This window comes from Crocodylus porosus, unplaced genomic scaffold, assembly GCF_001723895.1.
Source record: "Crocodylus porosus isolate Cpor-Errol unplaced genomic scaffold, CroPor_comp1, whole genome shotgun sequence".
Classification (NCBI taxonomy): Eukaryota; Metazoa; Chordata; order Crocodylia; family Crocodylidae; genus Crocodylus; species Crocodylus porosus.
This window is the reverse complement of record NW_017728926.1, coordinates 10,568,228-10,583,104: the sequence shown is the minus strand read 5'-3', so window position 1 is coordinate 10,583,104 and position 14,877 is coordinate 10,568,228. Positions and strand designations below refer to the sequence as shown.

Here is a 14,877-nt window from a genome sequence, read left to right as displayed (position 1 = left end):
GTTGTGGGATGGGCGGGGGCTGTTACTACTCCCACCAGCTCCTCGGGGAGCCGAGGACAGATGCAGGAGCTGCTGGAGGGGGCAGATGAGGAGGGACAAGTGAGGAAGATCAGCAACTGCGAGCCCTTCCCAGCCCCGTGGAGGAGCTGCGTGTCTGCAGCCAGGACAGCAGTGGAGATGGTGTGTGCGGGGCTTTCTTTCAGCACCGCGGCTGCCCCATCTTCTGGCCTCTGGCCAGCAGAGCCTGAAAGACCCGGAGATCGGGGAGCGGTTCAGGATCGGCAGAGCCAGCCTGGGCCAAAGCCGATAGCTCCGGAGTCAGTCCTGACCGCCGCCACAGCCGCAGGGAAGCGATGCCCCTGGCTGCGGCAAAGCAGGGCAGTGCAACCTGCACGCCCAGCAAACCTGCTCCTGGGGGACGGGGCGAGTTCAGCTCCCCTCGCAGGATCCTTGCACCCGGACCTTGCTTGGCGCAGAGGCTGGCACCACTGGCGTGAGCAGCCTGCACAACCCCCTGCCACGCTCCACTTGTAGGCAGCTTGAATATTTCGTGCTCCCCATCCCTCGGAGGTGAGCGGAGGTCCCAGCACCCAGGGAACCTCGCCAGGCTCCAGGCACGGGCACCTGCCTCAGCTGTTGGCACCGGGGGATAGGGACGGCTGAGAGCAGCACGGGGACAGGCTCCTTATGGCCAGACCCTCATGCCTCAGTTTCCCTGGGGGGGATTCAGCTCTTCCCTGGGGCAGAGTAGGGAGCAGGGCTCTGGGCAGGGAAACCTAGGCTGAGCCTTGCCTAGGATGGAGCTGCAACCCCCTCCCCACGCGCATCCTCTCCTCCCCGCAGCGCCTGCCGCCTGCCTGATTGGTGCTCTATAAATACCAGCCCCGGCTGCTGCCGCCGCGGCTGCGGAGCCTGCTCGGGTCCAGGTGGTGCTGGGGGCTCGGACAGGCGTGGGGAGGGGGCCGGGGGTGCTGCCTAGGCCTCGGCACTTGGGCAGCTGCAGGGATGCTGCAGGAGCACCCTGGACCAGGCTCCTGGGGCAGGGAGGGTAGAGGCCTTGGGTGCCTGGCACCACAGCCCGCAGGATCGCTCCCCTTCCTATGCTGACACCTCTGCTCCCCCCAGGCAAGGGCCGGCGCTGGGGGCCCGGTGCCTCGCCAGCGACTCCAGCGCCATGACCCGCAAGAAGGCGGAGGAGCCGGACCCCAGCCTGCTGGGCGGCCTGGAGAGGAGCTGCTCCCGCCTGCTCGGTGGCTCCCCGGGTGCTCTCCAGAACGGGGGCCCCTACGCCAGCCTGGTGAGTGCAAGGGGGATTGCATGGGATTGCTCTCCAGGCCGCAGCAAGCCCGCGGGGAGGGGGATCAGGCCCTGGCCTTCCTGCCACCCAGGGCTGCGGGGGCTCGGACCCGGGGTGATGCTCGACGCTGTCCGTGTGGGGTGGAGGGGATGGAGCCAGGCTGCATCATCAGGTTCGAGGCTCTGCCCTCTTCCCCAGCCCAGTGTCGGGGCACGGACCCCTCTCCCAAACTCCTGGAGGCACGTGGGGTGAGGGAGCCCAGCCCTGGAGCAGCACCGGGGGCTGCTCCACGCTCCATGCCCGCTTCCTCCTCTCCCCACAGGGAGCTGCTGCCTTGATCCCACCAGGTCTGCCCTTTGCGGGGAGGAGTCCAGAGGGGCCTGGGGTGCAGCTGGGGGTCTGCAGTGCACCACAGACAGGACAGGAGCATGGCAGGGGAGGAAAGGCTATGGCTTAGGCCGGAGGGGCTCTGGCAGGCACAGGGGGGCAGGGGCTGCGGGTCGAGGCTGACGGGCACCTGCAAGATGTGTGGCTCCGTGGACCCAGGGATGCCCCCACCCTCCCCAAACCAGCCCATCCCACCTGCCTCTCCCCTCTCTTTGTGCCCGGCAGGATGGAGACGAAGATGACGATGATGACCCCATCTACATCCAGGGCGCCGGCAGCTTCGAGCCCAGCACCCGGGGCAACTATTTCCGAGATGGAAAGACTAAGATTGGTGAGCGGCCCTCTGCCCCCCTGCTGCAGGGGTGTTGTGCCCTGGAGAGCCTGCCTTGGGGATCTGGCCCTGCTGGGGGGGAGACGGACCCCAGGTCCCCGCAGGCTGGGTGGGAACGCGAGTGTTGGGGGGGTGGGACGTGGCCCCTCTCCCACCCTGGGCCCGATGCTGTATCCCCTCCCGAGCTCCGCGCGCCCATGGGGGGCTCCCGGCCCACCCATGGGGGGCTCCCGGCCCGTGCTGGAGCCTGTCACTATGCTCCACAGACTTCGTGCTGGTCTGGGAGGAGAAGCTGCGCCCCCCAAAGAAGAGGAAGGCCAAGCAGCCCCCGTGCGAGGGGCGGCCGCGGGATCGCCACGAGCAGTGGAAGCGGAAGTTCCTGAACAACCTGCGCGGTGCTGGGCTGCTCACGGAGAAGGTGAGAGCGCGGCGCCCGGGGGGCCCGGCCCCACGTGTCCGCAGGGCTCCCGGGCCCGGCTGCGCCTGCCCGGGGGCTCCGGCTCAGCTGCCCCCTCCCCGCCGCGCAGGAGGAGACGCTGAGCGAGCGCAAGACCATCCACTACCTGAAGCTGAGCGCGCCCTGGGACGTGCTGGTGTACTACGCCGAGGAGCTGTGCTTGCGGGCGCCCCTCCAGGTGGGTGCTGCCAGAAATTTGGGGCCGTCTGAAGCCGGGGTTTCTCCCGGGCGGGGGCACGGGGCGGCCGTCCCTGCCAGGCTCGGTGCCCTCCTTGCCGCCTCGGAGCCCCTGACAGTCCCCCGTGCCCACCAGGCCCAGCCCAACCCCGACTGCAACAGCTCAGATGAGGTTTTGCGCCGGCTGCGGGTCCCCAACCCCATGTACCAGCAGGTGCCCAACAAGCCCTCGGACTTCTACACCTGCGCCTTCCGCAAGTCCAAGCTGGACAGGTGAGGCGGGGCCCGCGCAGGCCTGCCTGGGGCTGGGGGTCTCGGCCCTCGCCCGGCTCAGGCGGGAGGGGAGCGCGTGCTGGAAATCCCCCGCCCGCCGCTTTGCTGGGAAGGCTCTGGGCAGAGCCAAGCCCTGGTCCCCTGAGAGCCAGCAGCCGGCTTTTAAGTGGTGATGCTGGAAACGGAGCTGGAAGGCTTTCAGAGACTGCGTGGGACTCGAGAGGGGTTTCCACTCGCTGAGTGCTGGGGATGTCAGTGAGTGCCCTCTACCCACTCCGGCTGGTGTCTCCCAGCCCCGCGTGCGCCCTGGCCTGCTCCCGGGAGGAGCGGGGGGGCCTGGCCCCTACCTCGTGCCCCTCTGAGGCTGTCGTGCCAGGGGGTGGCATGCAAGGCGGGGCCCTGTGCCCATTGCACAGATGGGAACCGAGGCCCACGGAGGCTGTGACTTGCCCAAGAGCACGCAGAGTGCCTGTGGCAGAGCTGGCGGCTGGCGCTGCTGTCCTCGCTGCCTGCACGTCCACGGTGCCAGGCACGGAGGCGGTGCCCACTTGGGGTGATCACGGAGGCTGGAGCTCCCGACACCGGGGCGCGTCCCGTCTCTGCCCCTGCCTCTAACGGGGGACTTTCCCTCCCACCGCAGGTTCTTGGGCAGCGACTCCCGGGACACCTACTTCACCCACACCCAGAGGCACCGCATTGTAAGCGGGGGGCAGGCCGAGCCCCAGCTCAGAGGCTGCCTGGGCAGTCACTCCCAGGGGTGCCTCCTCGGGAAGGAGCCGCCCGCGCCCGGGGGCTGCGTCTGGGGAGCGGCGGGGGTGACGTGCTAGCCCGCAGGGGCCAGCGGTCCTGCTTCAGGGGGTCGGTGGCTGCCGCGGGGAGGGTTGAGGGGACCTCTCCGGATCCAGCAGCATTGCCTTGGGCGCTGCGGGGCCTGGCGCCCGACAGCTCTGGCCTGGCGGTGCTTTAGGAGCCCCCACTGGGGTCGCACGGGCCCCGTGCTGATGCCCCTGCACCGGCAGGTGTACGAGATCCTGGCACGCACCGCCTACGGGAAGCGGAAGCATGCCGAGGTCGGCATCGAGCGGCTGCTGAACGAGGGCATTTACACCGCGGCCTTCCCCCTGCACGAGGTAGGGGCTGGGCAGCGACCCCTGCCCAGGGTCTTTGCCGCCATCCCCCTGTGCCCTGGTTGCGGGGAGTAGCGGAGGCCGTGCGCTCGCCTCTGCGCCCCGGCTGAGACCTGCTGCTGGCTCCAGGGCCCCTTCGAAATGCCCGAGTATGAGGTGCCGGGCGAGGAGCTGAACCCGCGCCAGGTCCTGTACCACTTCTGGGCTCAGTGGCGCTGCTGGTACCAGTACCAGCCCCTGGACCACATCCGCGAGTACTTCGGGGAGAAGATTGCCATCTACTTCGCCTGGCTGGGTGAGACACGCCGCCCTCCTCCCCCGGGTCTGCAGAGCTGCGGCTTGGCGGCGATGCCCGGACGGCGGGCCTCAGCCAGCCCACGGGTCTCTGTGCCCAGGCTGCAGCTGGGCACAGGTGGGGTGGAGTAGGGACGGAGCTTGCCACCCCATAGGGTCCCGAGAGGGAACCTCATCCCGGCTTTAACCCCCTGTCCTAGCGTGCGAGCCCCGGAAAGATACTTTGACCTCGCTTCTTGCTCCATGATGTCACGTACACCCGATGCCCAAAGCGTCACGGCCAGGGCTTTGGGCAGGCTCTGTGCTGCGGGTGCATGGCGTCCTTCCCCCGCAGGAACCAGGGCAGAGGGCGTCCGGGGCAGGGATCCCCAATCCCACGCGCTGTGGGCTCGCAGCCTTGATGCATCTCCTTGGTGCCTGCCCGCCCCACGGGGCACAGAGAGAGACGGCAGGGGCAGAGGTGTCCTGGACACCTGGCTGCACGAGGTGTGGAGAGGGCCTTGCTCCCAAGCCTGGTCCTGCCGGGACCGTCCTCTTCCATTTTATAGCTGGGGAAACCGAGGCACGAGCAGGGCGGGCTCACCCCAGGCCCCATGGGGAGTTGATACTCACTCTGGGGTAAAACCCTGACACCTGGGCACGCAGAGGTCCTTCCCAAGTGCTTGATGAAGGACTTGTGGGTCTGGCTCATGCATTTCCCCCTCCACAGGCTTCTACACCGCCTGGCTGCTGCCTGCCGCCACCATGGGCACCTTCGTCTTCCTAGCAGGCCTGGTCACCATGGGAACCAACACGCCAGCGTGAGTCCGCGTGCATGTGCGTGAGGGCACGTGTGCACGCATGGGTTGCGGGGCAGATGGGCGCATGAACAGAGACGGGCGGATGGCTGGCTGGGCGGGCAGGCAGACGAAGGGACGGGCGGATGGGCAGACAGACAAGCGGGTGGACGGGCGGCTGGGCAGATAGGACCGCTGTGTCCAGGGGCGAGGGGAGGCAGGCAGGAGCAGCGATGGACGGCTTCTCCGGCTGCCGCAGCCAAGCCTGGCAAACCCGCCCGAAGCGAGTTCCCGCGTGTGCGCGCGCCCACGCCTGTGCGTGTGGGGCGGGGGGGTTGGAGGGGCCGCGGGGTCCAGTTTGCCCGCTGACCTGCCCGTGCTCGCTGCCCGCAGGCAGGAGATCTGCGAGAGCGGAGGCCAGTTCCTCATGTGCCCGCTTTGCGACACGTGCCAGACCTGGAACATCTCTGAGATTTGCCCCATGGCGAAGGTAGGACCCAGCCCGCTCCCCCCCTGCACGGGGCTGTGGGGTTTTGGAGGCCCGCGTGCCGTCCTGGAGGCGCTGGCTCCAGGTTTCCAGCCACGCCGGGCCTGGCGGGAGGGACGGAGGCCGGGGATGCCAGCGCTGAGCTGGCGGGTGGGCACGAAGGCACTGGCTTCTGGCGCAGCGCCCGGGTGACCCCTCTCCTCTGTGCCCTCGCAGGTGGGCTACCTCTTCGACCACCCGGGGACTGTGTTCTTCAGCGTCTTCATGTCCTTCTGGGCCGTGACCTTCCTGGAGTACTGGAAGCGGACGAACGCCACGCTGGCGCATCACTGGGACTGCATGGACTTCCAGGAGGAGGAGGTGCAGCTGGGGCGGCCTGGGGCGTTTCTGCCTGCCTTCCCGAGCACAGCGGGGCGCGTGGGGAACACGACCCCGGCGGAGCGGCTGCAGGCACTCCCCTCCCCTCCCCGCAGCCTCCAGGCTCTGGGGCTCACCCAGACCCCCGCTTTGGGTGCTGGTCTTTGCTCTGTCTGCAAGGCCCCTGCGAGGAGGCACTGTCTTGTCCCCCCCCCAGCTTGGGCTCAGGGGCTCGGCCTCTATTTCCCCTCCCTGCAGGAGCGCCCCAGGCCGGAGTTTGCCGCCATGGCCCCGCAGATGGAGCAGAACCCCGTCACGGGCGTGAAGGAGCCCTACTTCCCGGCGCGCGCCCGGCTCTCCCGCATCCTGACGGGCTCCATGGCCATTGTCATCATGGTAAGGGCCCCGCAGGACGCTGCCCTGCCCTCGGCCCGTGCATCCGGGGGCCAGCCTGGACCTTGCCCTTCAAGGCAGAGACGCAGTCAAAGGCACAGCTCCCCAGGAGGCAGCAGGAGGCTGGAGATGTGCTGCCCATGCTCCGTGGTGAGGGCCCACGTGCCCGCTCCTGCCCTGGGGTTTGCTGAGACCCAGCAAACACGTCTCGCACCGGCCCTGCCAATCGCTGCCCCGCACAGCAAGCAGGGACCGCAGCTCCGTGGTCGTGCATGGGACGCTGGGGAGGGGGTGGCAGGGTTTGCTCCCACGTAGCTACCTCCGGCGGCTGAAATGCAGCGGGTAAAATGGGAGGGGGCTGGGTTTCTCTCCATGCGATGCTTGACCTGAGCTGACTGGGTTCTGGCTCCCGGGGAGCAGAAGCTTTTAGGAGCTCGGAGAAGGGTCTGGTTAGGGCCACGTGGACCCCGCCGCCTTTCCCTGCCCAGGCCCAGCCCTGGACACCTCCCTCCTCCTCCTCCTCCAGCTCTGCGTGGTGATGATCTTCCTAGTTTCGGTGATCATGTACCGCGGCATCGTCAGCATGATGATGTACCACACGGGCAACACCATCCTGATGACCCAGGTGAGCCACGGGTGCTGCAGGAGTGGTTGGGGGGGATGACTGGGCGACCCACGGCCACCTCCGTCCTGCAGCGCAGCATCACCTGGGACCCCAGGCAGCCCCGAGCCCTGACGCCGGCTGGTACGGCCGAGGCATCGCGGGTGTTTCTGTGGGCTGATGGTACGCCGTTAGTGCCAGGCCCCTAAGGGCCCCCCTGGCAGGGCAAGTGGAGTGGGGTCCTCTCCCTCCCTGCCCGGCCTCTGAGGCTTTCCCTCCCCTTTAGCTGGGTGGAGAGTGCCCCTGCGCCGGAGGTGGCGGGGGTACCCCGCGGGTTGCTAGCCCACGCTGAGGCCCATGCCACTGTCCCTTCCCTGTCGTGGTACCCAGGGCCACTGCGGTGTGGAGCTGTGGGTGATGGAGCCTTCCCCCTCGAGGCTCCCCGCCACCAGGGCTGGGGACAGCGCTGTGCCTGGGTGTTTTGCAGGCCGGGAACATAGCGAATATCAGCAGCACCATGGTGAACCTCGTGCTCATCCTCCTCATGAGCCAAGTCTACACCTCCCTGGCGGAGAAGCTCACGCGGTGGGGTGAGTCGGACAAGGCCCGTGCAGGCAGCATCCCTGCCGCAGCCCAGCCGGCTCAGGGAGCTGATTCCCTGCAGGCAGTGCCAGTGCCCAGTGGGCAGCTGGAAGCCAGGATCAGGACCCGGATCCTCTGGGCTGCGAGGGCAGGTGGCACCTTCAGCCTCCTCCAGGCGCCAGGCACTGGCACGTCCCCCGCTAGACCTCTTGCCCATCAGCCGCGGGGCCGAGCAGCAAGGCCATATCCTCTCCACAGAGATGCACCGGACCCAGACCCTGCATGAAGATGCCTTCACCTTCAAGGTCTTCATCTTCCAGTTTGTCAACTTCTACTCCTCGCCCTTCTACGTAGCCTTCTTCAAAGGCAGGTGAGACCCCGGGTGAGAGCGTCTGCAGGCCGTGGGTCAAGCAGGCCAGGGGCAAGGCGTGGGCATGGCCGTGCGCGATGGCAGCGGGCAGAGCTGGGGGCTGCAGCCACTTGGGCCGTTCAGGAGCCTCCTGGGCACTGAAGGGTCCCGAGTTCCACGTGAAGCGACACGCGTGACACTCATGTGACACCAGCCAACACACCTGGTCCATGTGGCACATGTCATTAGGCATGCGCTGTCTGCTCTCTACAGGGAACGTTTGCACCTGCGTGATCTTATTGCATGACCTGGCGTGTGCCTGTGAGCAGAGGATGTGGATGCCTTCCCGGCATATGGAAGCACCCATGATTGTCTGCCCGTGGCATTGTAGGGATGCCTCATGCTCTTCAGCTTGACCCTCTGCCTTCCCAGGCCCACACAAGAGAGCACAGCTGGGCCATGTATGACCGGGAGCCTCCCTCCCCAGACCTGAGGGACAGGGCATGCACACGCTGCATGGCACACACGTGACGGCATGGTGCTCCTGTGTGACTTGCACAGCAGATCGTGCCCCGCTTCCCTGCTCCTGGCCGTAGAGCCAGGGCCTGCCCTCCGCCCTCGGCTCAGCACCGCCCTGGGTGGGAGGGTCTCGCCCGCCCCGGGATGCGGGATGCTCCGGGACCGGCCGGGGAGGAACGACGCGGCTCCGGGCGAGGGGAAGTGACTCATCCCTGGAACACCTGGCCCTGCTGCCAGCCCCGCTGCCCCGCACAATGCAGGCTCTGTTCAGCCCGGAGCCGGGAGTGTCCCCCCAAAACCACACACGGGCCAGGCGCACAAACGCCCCATTGACCGTGGCCCCCACCCTGCGCACGGGCTCTGCGCTGCTCCGGCGGCCCCGGGGCTCCGGTTGCTGGGCTACGGTGTTGTGATTAATAATAGAGCAGGCCAGCTCTCCGGTTACCCAGCCCCCTCCTCCCTCTGCCAGCTGAAAGGGGGTCAGGTCCCCGGGGGCTTTGGAGGCGCAGCCAGCTGGCTGGAGCCGAGCTGCAGCCTCCAGCAGCCATCGCGCTTCCTTCAGATCTCAGCTGCCCCGGCTGTCCTGACTCCAGGGAAACCTGCTGTCAGAGCTGAGACATAGCAGCAGAAATTCCCCACGCCATCCGGGATTCGAACGCACAACCCACCATTACCAGCACCTCCATCCCACCCAAACCGGGGGTTCAGCCTGCCCCTTGGGCTGTCAAACAGTCACACAGCTCTATGAGGAAGCCCCTCTGGGGTGATACCAGCCCCGCAGAGCTGGACAAGGGTGGTGTTAGGGTCCTGGGTTCGAATCCCGATCGGTTAGAGCCCGAGGGGTGAGACGCGGGGCATGGGTCCAAGGTCTGCTGCAACCACGAGACCCTGCTGGGTGGCGGTGCTGATGGGGTGATGCCGTGGCCCGTCTCCCCGCGCTGCGCGTTGCTCTAGGTACCAGGCATTTGTGGGCCGACAGAGCCGCCGGGTGTGACGGTGTCCTGCAGCTTCCACCCCTTTCACTGCTGGGCCAGGCCCTGCGTACGCAGCACAGACCTCTGGACACCTGTGGCACCCCACTGGCGGGCAGCGGGGGTGCTGGGGGCAGCCGGCACATCCGGGGCTCTGGTTTAGAGCCAGGAGAAGGCCAGGAAGAGCCATCCTGATGCCCTTGCCCCAGTGGAGAGCTCCTGCCTTTTTCCTCCTGAAAAGCCTGGGCGCAGCTACAGCGTCCTCTGGCTCCGGAGACCCCGGGAGCTGCCTGAGGGCCCATCCCCTGCCTCTTAGAAGCGAGGGACCGGGGAGGGGCTGATGCCACATCCTCTGCCCGCAGGTTCGTGGGGTACCCCGGGCAGTACGGCAAGCTACTCGGCATGCGCAATGAGGATGTGAGTACCACAGTGGGGCCCTTGTGCTGCATTAACGTGCCAGAGCAGAGACTGGGGCTGCTTCTGCTCGCTCCCAGCCCGCAGCACGTGCTCCTGCTCCCTCCTGTTTGCAGCCGGTCGGGGGGGACGGACGGGCACAGGGATCCAGGAGCCCTGGGGCTCCCCCGGGAGGGGCAGGGCTGGGGGTACTACAGGGTAGCCCCTCTCTTGTCTCCTGTTTGCATGCCACAGTGCGGCCCCGGCGGCTGCCTCATCGAGCTGGCGCAGCAGCTCTTCATCATCATGGTGGGCAAGCAGATCGTCAGCAACATCCAGGAGTTCCTCATCCCGTGAGTGCCTGGGGAGGGGGTCCTCGGTGGGTGCAGGGTGCTGAACCGATGGGGCTCCATGCCGTCCCGTGCCTGCCTGGCGCTGTGAGCTGTTTGCGGGTGGGAGGCATGGGCAAGCTGGGGCAGGGGCACCTGCAGACCCCTCTGGCCCGAGGCGCCGGGCCGGCTGGGGGGTAGAGGGAGGCCTGGCACTGGCAGCTGAGGCAGAAGCAGCTGGCAAAATGCCCCTGCTCTCCCTGCAGCAAGCTGAAAGCCTGGAGGCAGAAGCGGAAGCTGGCCAGGGTTCGGGGCTCGCAGATCAGCCAGGAGCCACGGCGCTGGGAGGAGGACTACGAGCTCATTGAGTGCGAGGGGCTCTTCGAGGAGTACCTGGAGATGGGTGAGCAAGAGGTGTGCCCGGCTGGCAGGCAAGGGCTCTCCTGCCTGGACACAGCCCAGCCCGCCCGGGAGACCCCCGACCACGGGTTGGCCCAGCGTCCAGGAGCGAACAGAGGGAGCTTTGTCCCTGCCTCCGGCCAGGCCCACGGGAGGTTGGCTTTGTGGGTGAGGCAGCTTCCCGCCAGCCTCTCCCGGGCGTGGGGCTGGAGCGTCAGGGGTGCTGTCCGTGCCGGGGGGGCCCTGACTGCCTCTGTCCCCGCAGTGCTGCAGTTCGGGTTCATCACCATCTTCGTGGCGGCCTTCCCGCTGGCCCCGCTCTTCGCGCTGCTCAACAACTGGGTGGAGATCCGGCTGGACGCCCAGAAGTTCGTGTGCGAGTACCGGCGCCCCGTGGCCTACCGTGCCCAGCACATCGGCGTCTGGTTCTTCATCCTCGAGGTCCTGGCGCAGATCTCCGTCATCATCAACGTGAGTGCGGGCAGGGCACGGGGTGCTCGGCGCTGCCTGGGCAGGTCTCCCAGTGGCCGGTGCCCTCTGTGGGCATGCCCCGTGGTGGCCCAGGCAGGGAGTGCGTGTGCCCTGACCCCGCGGTCTCCCTCAGGCCTTCCTCATCGCCTTCACCTCGGACTTCCTGCCCCGGCTGCTGTACCAGTACGAGCACGACAGCCAGCTCCGCGGCTACATCAACTTCACCCTGGCTTATGCCCCCCAGAGCTACGTCGCCAGCAATCACACCCTGTGCCGGTGAGAGGCAACACGGGGGGGATGTCATTGCAGGGGCGCAGCCCAGATCTGCTGCTTAGAGAAACCAGGGCTTCGTTCCCCGGGGCCGCCCATCAGGGACCTTCCCTCAGCCCCACGTCCACCCAGCTGAGGCTCTCGGGTGCTGGCAGGGGGTCCCGAATAGGGCACGACGCCACGGCCCGCTCTGAGCTGCTGCCCCGCTCCTCTCTGTGCAGGTACAAAGCCTTCCGCGACACCAGCGGGAGCTACACCCTCTTCTACTGGAAGCTGCTGGCCATCCGCCTGGGCTTCATCATCGCCTTCGAGGTGAGGCCCGCCAGGGGCTGAGCTGCCCAGTCTGTCCTGGTGCCCTTCACCGCGGTGGTAGCTGAGCCCCAGACGGGTGCATTGCTGCAGCACCGGCATAGCCCAGCGGTCCCTCCGCTGCTGGGTTTTCTGCACCCCCATCATCGAGCTCCTCAGTCCCCAGGCCCGAGTCGGTCCCTGACCCCTCGCTCCCCCGCAGCACGTGGTCTTCTTCTGCCTGCGCCTCATCGACTGGCTGGTGCCCGACGTCCCCGAGTCGCTGGAGGTGAAGATCAAGCGTGAGCGGTACCTGGCCAAGCAGGCGCTGGCCGACAACCACGACGTGCTGCTGACGGTGAGTCCCGACTCGCCCTCACCAGGTCAGTGCGCCGGGCGCCGCGTGCGTGTGCCTATGTGTCTGCTCGGGTCTGTGTGCCCGGCCAGGGTTAGCACATCACGGGAGGCACACGGGATCCCTCTGCAGGGTCAGACATGGCCCCCGGCCCCTGTACTTCCCACGATGCCAGTCTAGCTATACGCCAGGCCCCTGTACGGCAGCTGCCGGGGTTGGCATCGGTGCCGGAGGAGTGCCGAGCTCCCTTCGGGAGGGTGACTGCATACACAGCCCTGCTGATGCCCCTTGGGCCCGTCCCATACTCCCCACTCCCCCCTGCCGAGCCCCCAGCTCTGCCAGACGTGGCCCTTGCTCTTCATCCCCAGTGGCTCATCTGCCGTCTCCCTGCGGGTTCGGGATCCATGTCTATTAGCAGATCTATTCATCAGTCTATTTGTGGGTGTTGAACAAATAGATTTGTTGAATCTATTTCCTCTGGCACCTCTCACCTCATCACAGTGGGTGCCAGAGAGGGCATTGAAAGGGCATGGATCGGGCTAGAGATCTCCAGTTCAAGGCTCTGCCTCTATAGCATCCCCAGAGATGGGACACCGGGCTCGATGGACCCCACGGCCCTGCTGATGGCAAGGGGATGTCACCAGCTCCAGCCCGAGATCCCTTTCCGGCTTGTCCCAAAGCCCCAGGATCCTTCCATGCCACTTTTGAAAGGGGTGAGCCAGTGACTGGCGGGCACCCCTGCAAGGGGATCAGCCCCTTAGGGCAGCACGTCTGGGCACCACCCCTTTGAGTCCCAGTGGGTTGGTGCTGCTCTGCCTGGCAGCTGCCCCCAGAGCGGCTGTCGCTCATGGGATGCCTGGATCTCATCTCCCACTCTTCGTTCCTTTCCACCCTGCTTAGATGTGCATCACGTCCGCTGCACGTGCACATGCGTGTGCATACGATCCGTGTCCGGAGCTGTGTCCCAGAGCGGGGGACCAGCACAGCAGGTGCACTCTTGTCCCCGAGGCGGGCACTGAGGCACCCTTGTGCCTGCCCGTCTGTCTCCGTGCCCGGAGGAGGCAGCGTGGCCTCTCTCAGCTCTGCCCCAGGCGACAGCCACCCCCTCCTCCAAAATCCCATCTGGGCAAACCGAAATCCAGCCCTGGCTTTCCCTGCAGCTGACCCCAGGGTGGGGGGGCATTAGCCACTGGGGCAAGCGGGCCTGGATCTCTCTGCCCACCCAGAGTGGACCGTGGGTGGCGGGAGGATGCTGGGCACAGGGTGCAGCTCCCGTGGCTGTCTCGTGGCGTGCTGTGTGTGTGCTGTACATGTGTGTGCTCGTGGTGCTCATGTCTTTCACTGTCTTCACCCGGGACAGCAGGACCGTGTGGTGGCCCTGTGGTAAGTGTCCCCATCCCTACACGCTTCCCCACACCTCCATCCCCGGCACATGGGACCACGTCACTGGCATTCTCCAGGGGGTCCTGGCAGCCTGGTTAATTTTGGGATAGCTTCAGCCACAGGGTCAGCATGTGACCCCCTCCTCCCTCGGTCCACAGGGGCTGGGGGCAGGCAAGGGCTGGCGTACATTTGCCTCTTGGGCAGGTGGAAGGAGCCAGGCTGAGGCCCCCCAGCAGCAGGCCGTGCTGTCCGCTGCATCCCACTGGCGTGATGGGGGATAGCCACATCCCTGGGGGGTTGCAGGGGCCTGCACCAGCTGCCCTTGGCGCGCGGGCGCCGCTGGGCTCAGTCTGCACGGAGCTAGGTCGGCTCTGGGCTTCCTGAAATCTCCTACGTAGACAGGCGAGGCCAGAGCCAAGGGCACAGCTCAGCTCCCTGCTGCCAGCTGCACCCCGGGGCCGAGCCTGGCTCCTAGGGGCAGGGTCTGGGGAGAGACGGCCGTGGGCAGGGAGGCTGCCCGGTGCACCCGGGCTTTCCAAGGGGTAGGAGAGCTGAAGCCCAGAGAGGAACAGGTCCAGTGTGAGCTATTGCACCGCTGGAGCCGTGCTGGCCCCGCTCCTGCGGGGAATTGGGCTGATTTGGGCCCGATTCTGGCGCTGATTCTGGGAGCACGCTGGGTCCTGGCTCTGGGGACGGGGACAGGCAGTCCCGGGGGATGAACGCTAACCCGGATGCTCCGTCTCCTCCCCACGCAGCAAGCAGCCTTTCACCCAGCAGCATGACCTAGCCGCCAGGCCGGGGCGGCTGCTGGAAGGGAAGGCAGAGACGGCTCGGAGCGGCCCCCCACCCGCCCCCCTCATCGCCCGGCCTCGGAGACGGCGCGAGGATCGGGCAGGGCCGCCATGGTCCTGCCCACGCTCCACTGAGGGCCTGCTGCCTCCGTGGGCAGAGGCCAGAGACTCCTGCTCGGGCAGGGTGGACATGGGGAGGCAGGGCTGGAGCCAGCCCAGCGTGTCGCTCCGGAGCAGGAGCTCCCCGCTTCACCCCGCTCTGTGTCCGGCTGCAGCAGGGGTCGAAGGACCCAGCTCATCCCCTCCGGCCCCCCGGAGACCTGTGCACGCAGCCGAGAGTCGGGACTCGGGTGGACCGAGCCCAGGGCCCGTCTCAGGCTCTTTCCCAGTTGCTGCCGCATGAGCCAGAGGCAAGCGACCCCCCTGCAAGACCCGCAGCCACCTCGCAGCATGTCGGGGGCTGCTCCAGGCCCCCCGCCGGGGCTGCCAGCCGGCGGTGAGAGCACGAGCGCAGAAGCCAGCGCCATCGTCGCCTGGATCTCCTCCTCCCTCCATCCCGACGGGGGGCACTCTCCCCCGACATAACAGCCCCCCGCACCGCTGCCACCGCCGCTGCTTCTGGACCTGGTCTTTGCGCTTCACGCTCAGGACCCCGCGGGGGCTGTGCGCCGCCCAGCCGTGCGCTGCGTGTGTGGGCGTCCAATACACTCGGCATGAGCCCACGGCAGCCGTGTGTGCATGCGTGTGCGTGTCCGGGGGGGCAGGGACGCCAATGCGGGGCTGGGCGCTTGCAGGATGGGACCGAGGGGAGCACTGGGCC

The 14,877-nt window shown here is 67.3% G+C and overlaps 1 protein-coding gene across 2 annotated transcripts; it reads left to right on the top strand.

Annotated features, from left to right (window-relative positions):
• Positions 1 to 890: 890 nt before the first annotated feature.
• ANO7L1 (anoctamin 7 like 1) lies at positions 891 to 14,779 on the top strand. 2 transcript variants are annotated; one of them, XM_019541448.1, is made up of 24 exons: positions 891 to 926; positions 1,126 to 1,297; positions 1,910 to 2,015; positions 2,282 to 2,433; positions 2,543 to 2,650; positions 2,786 to 2,922; positions 3,563 to 3,620; positions 3,942 to 4,052; positions 4,179 to 4,344; positions 5,053 to 5,143; positions 5,513 to 5,609; positions 5,823 to 5,966; positions 6,222 to 6,359; positions 6,883 to 6,981; positions 7,445 to 7,547; positions 7,798 to 7,909; positions 9,741 to 9,795; positions 10,027 to 10,124; positions 10,367 to 10,503; positions 10,765 to 10,970; positions 11,104 to 11,246; positions 11,462 to 11,552; positions 11,752 to 11,911; positions 14,022 to 14,053. In XM_019541448.1, exons 2-24 carry the CDS (start codon positions 1,175 to 1,177, stop codon positions 14,051 to 14,053), a joined length of 2,667 nt encoding a protein of 888 aa, XP_019396993.1. In that variant the 5' UTR covers positions 891 to 926; positions 1,126 to 1,174. The 2 variants fall into 2 exon arrangements, with proteins under 2 accessions (XP_019396993.1, XP_019396992.1); XM_019541447.1 differs by lacking the exon at positions 891 to 926 and having other exon boundaries at positions 1,175 to 1,297; positions 14,022 to 14,779.
• Positions 14,780 to 14,877: the final 98 nt, after the last annotated feature.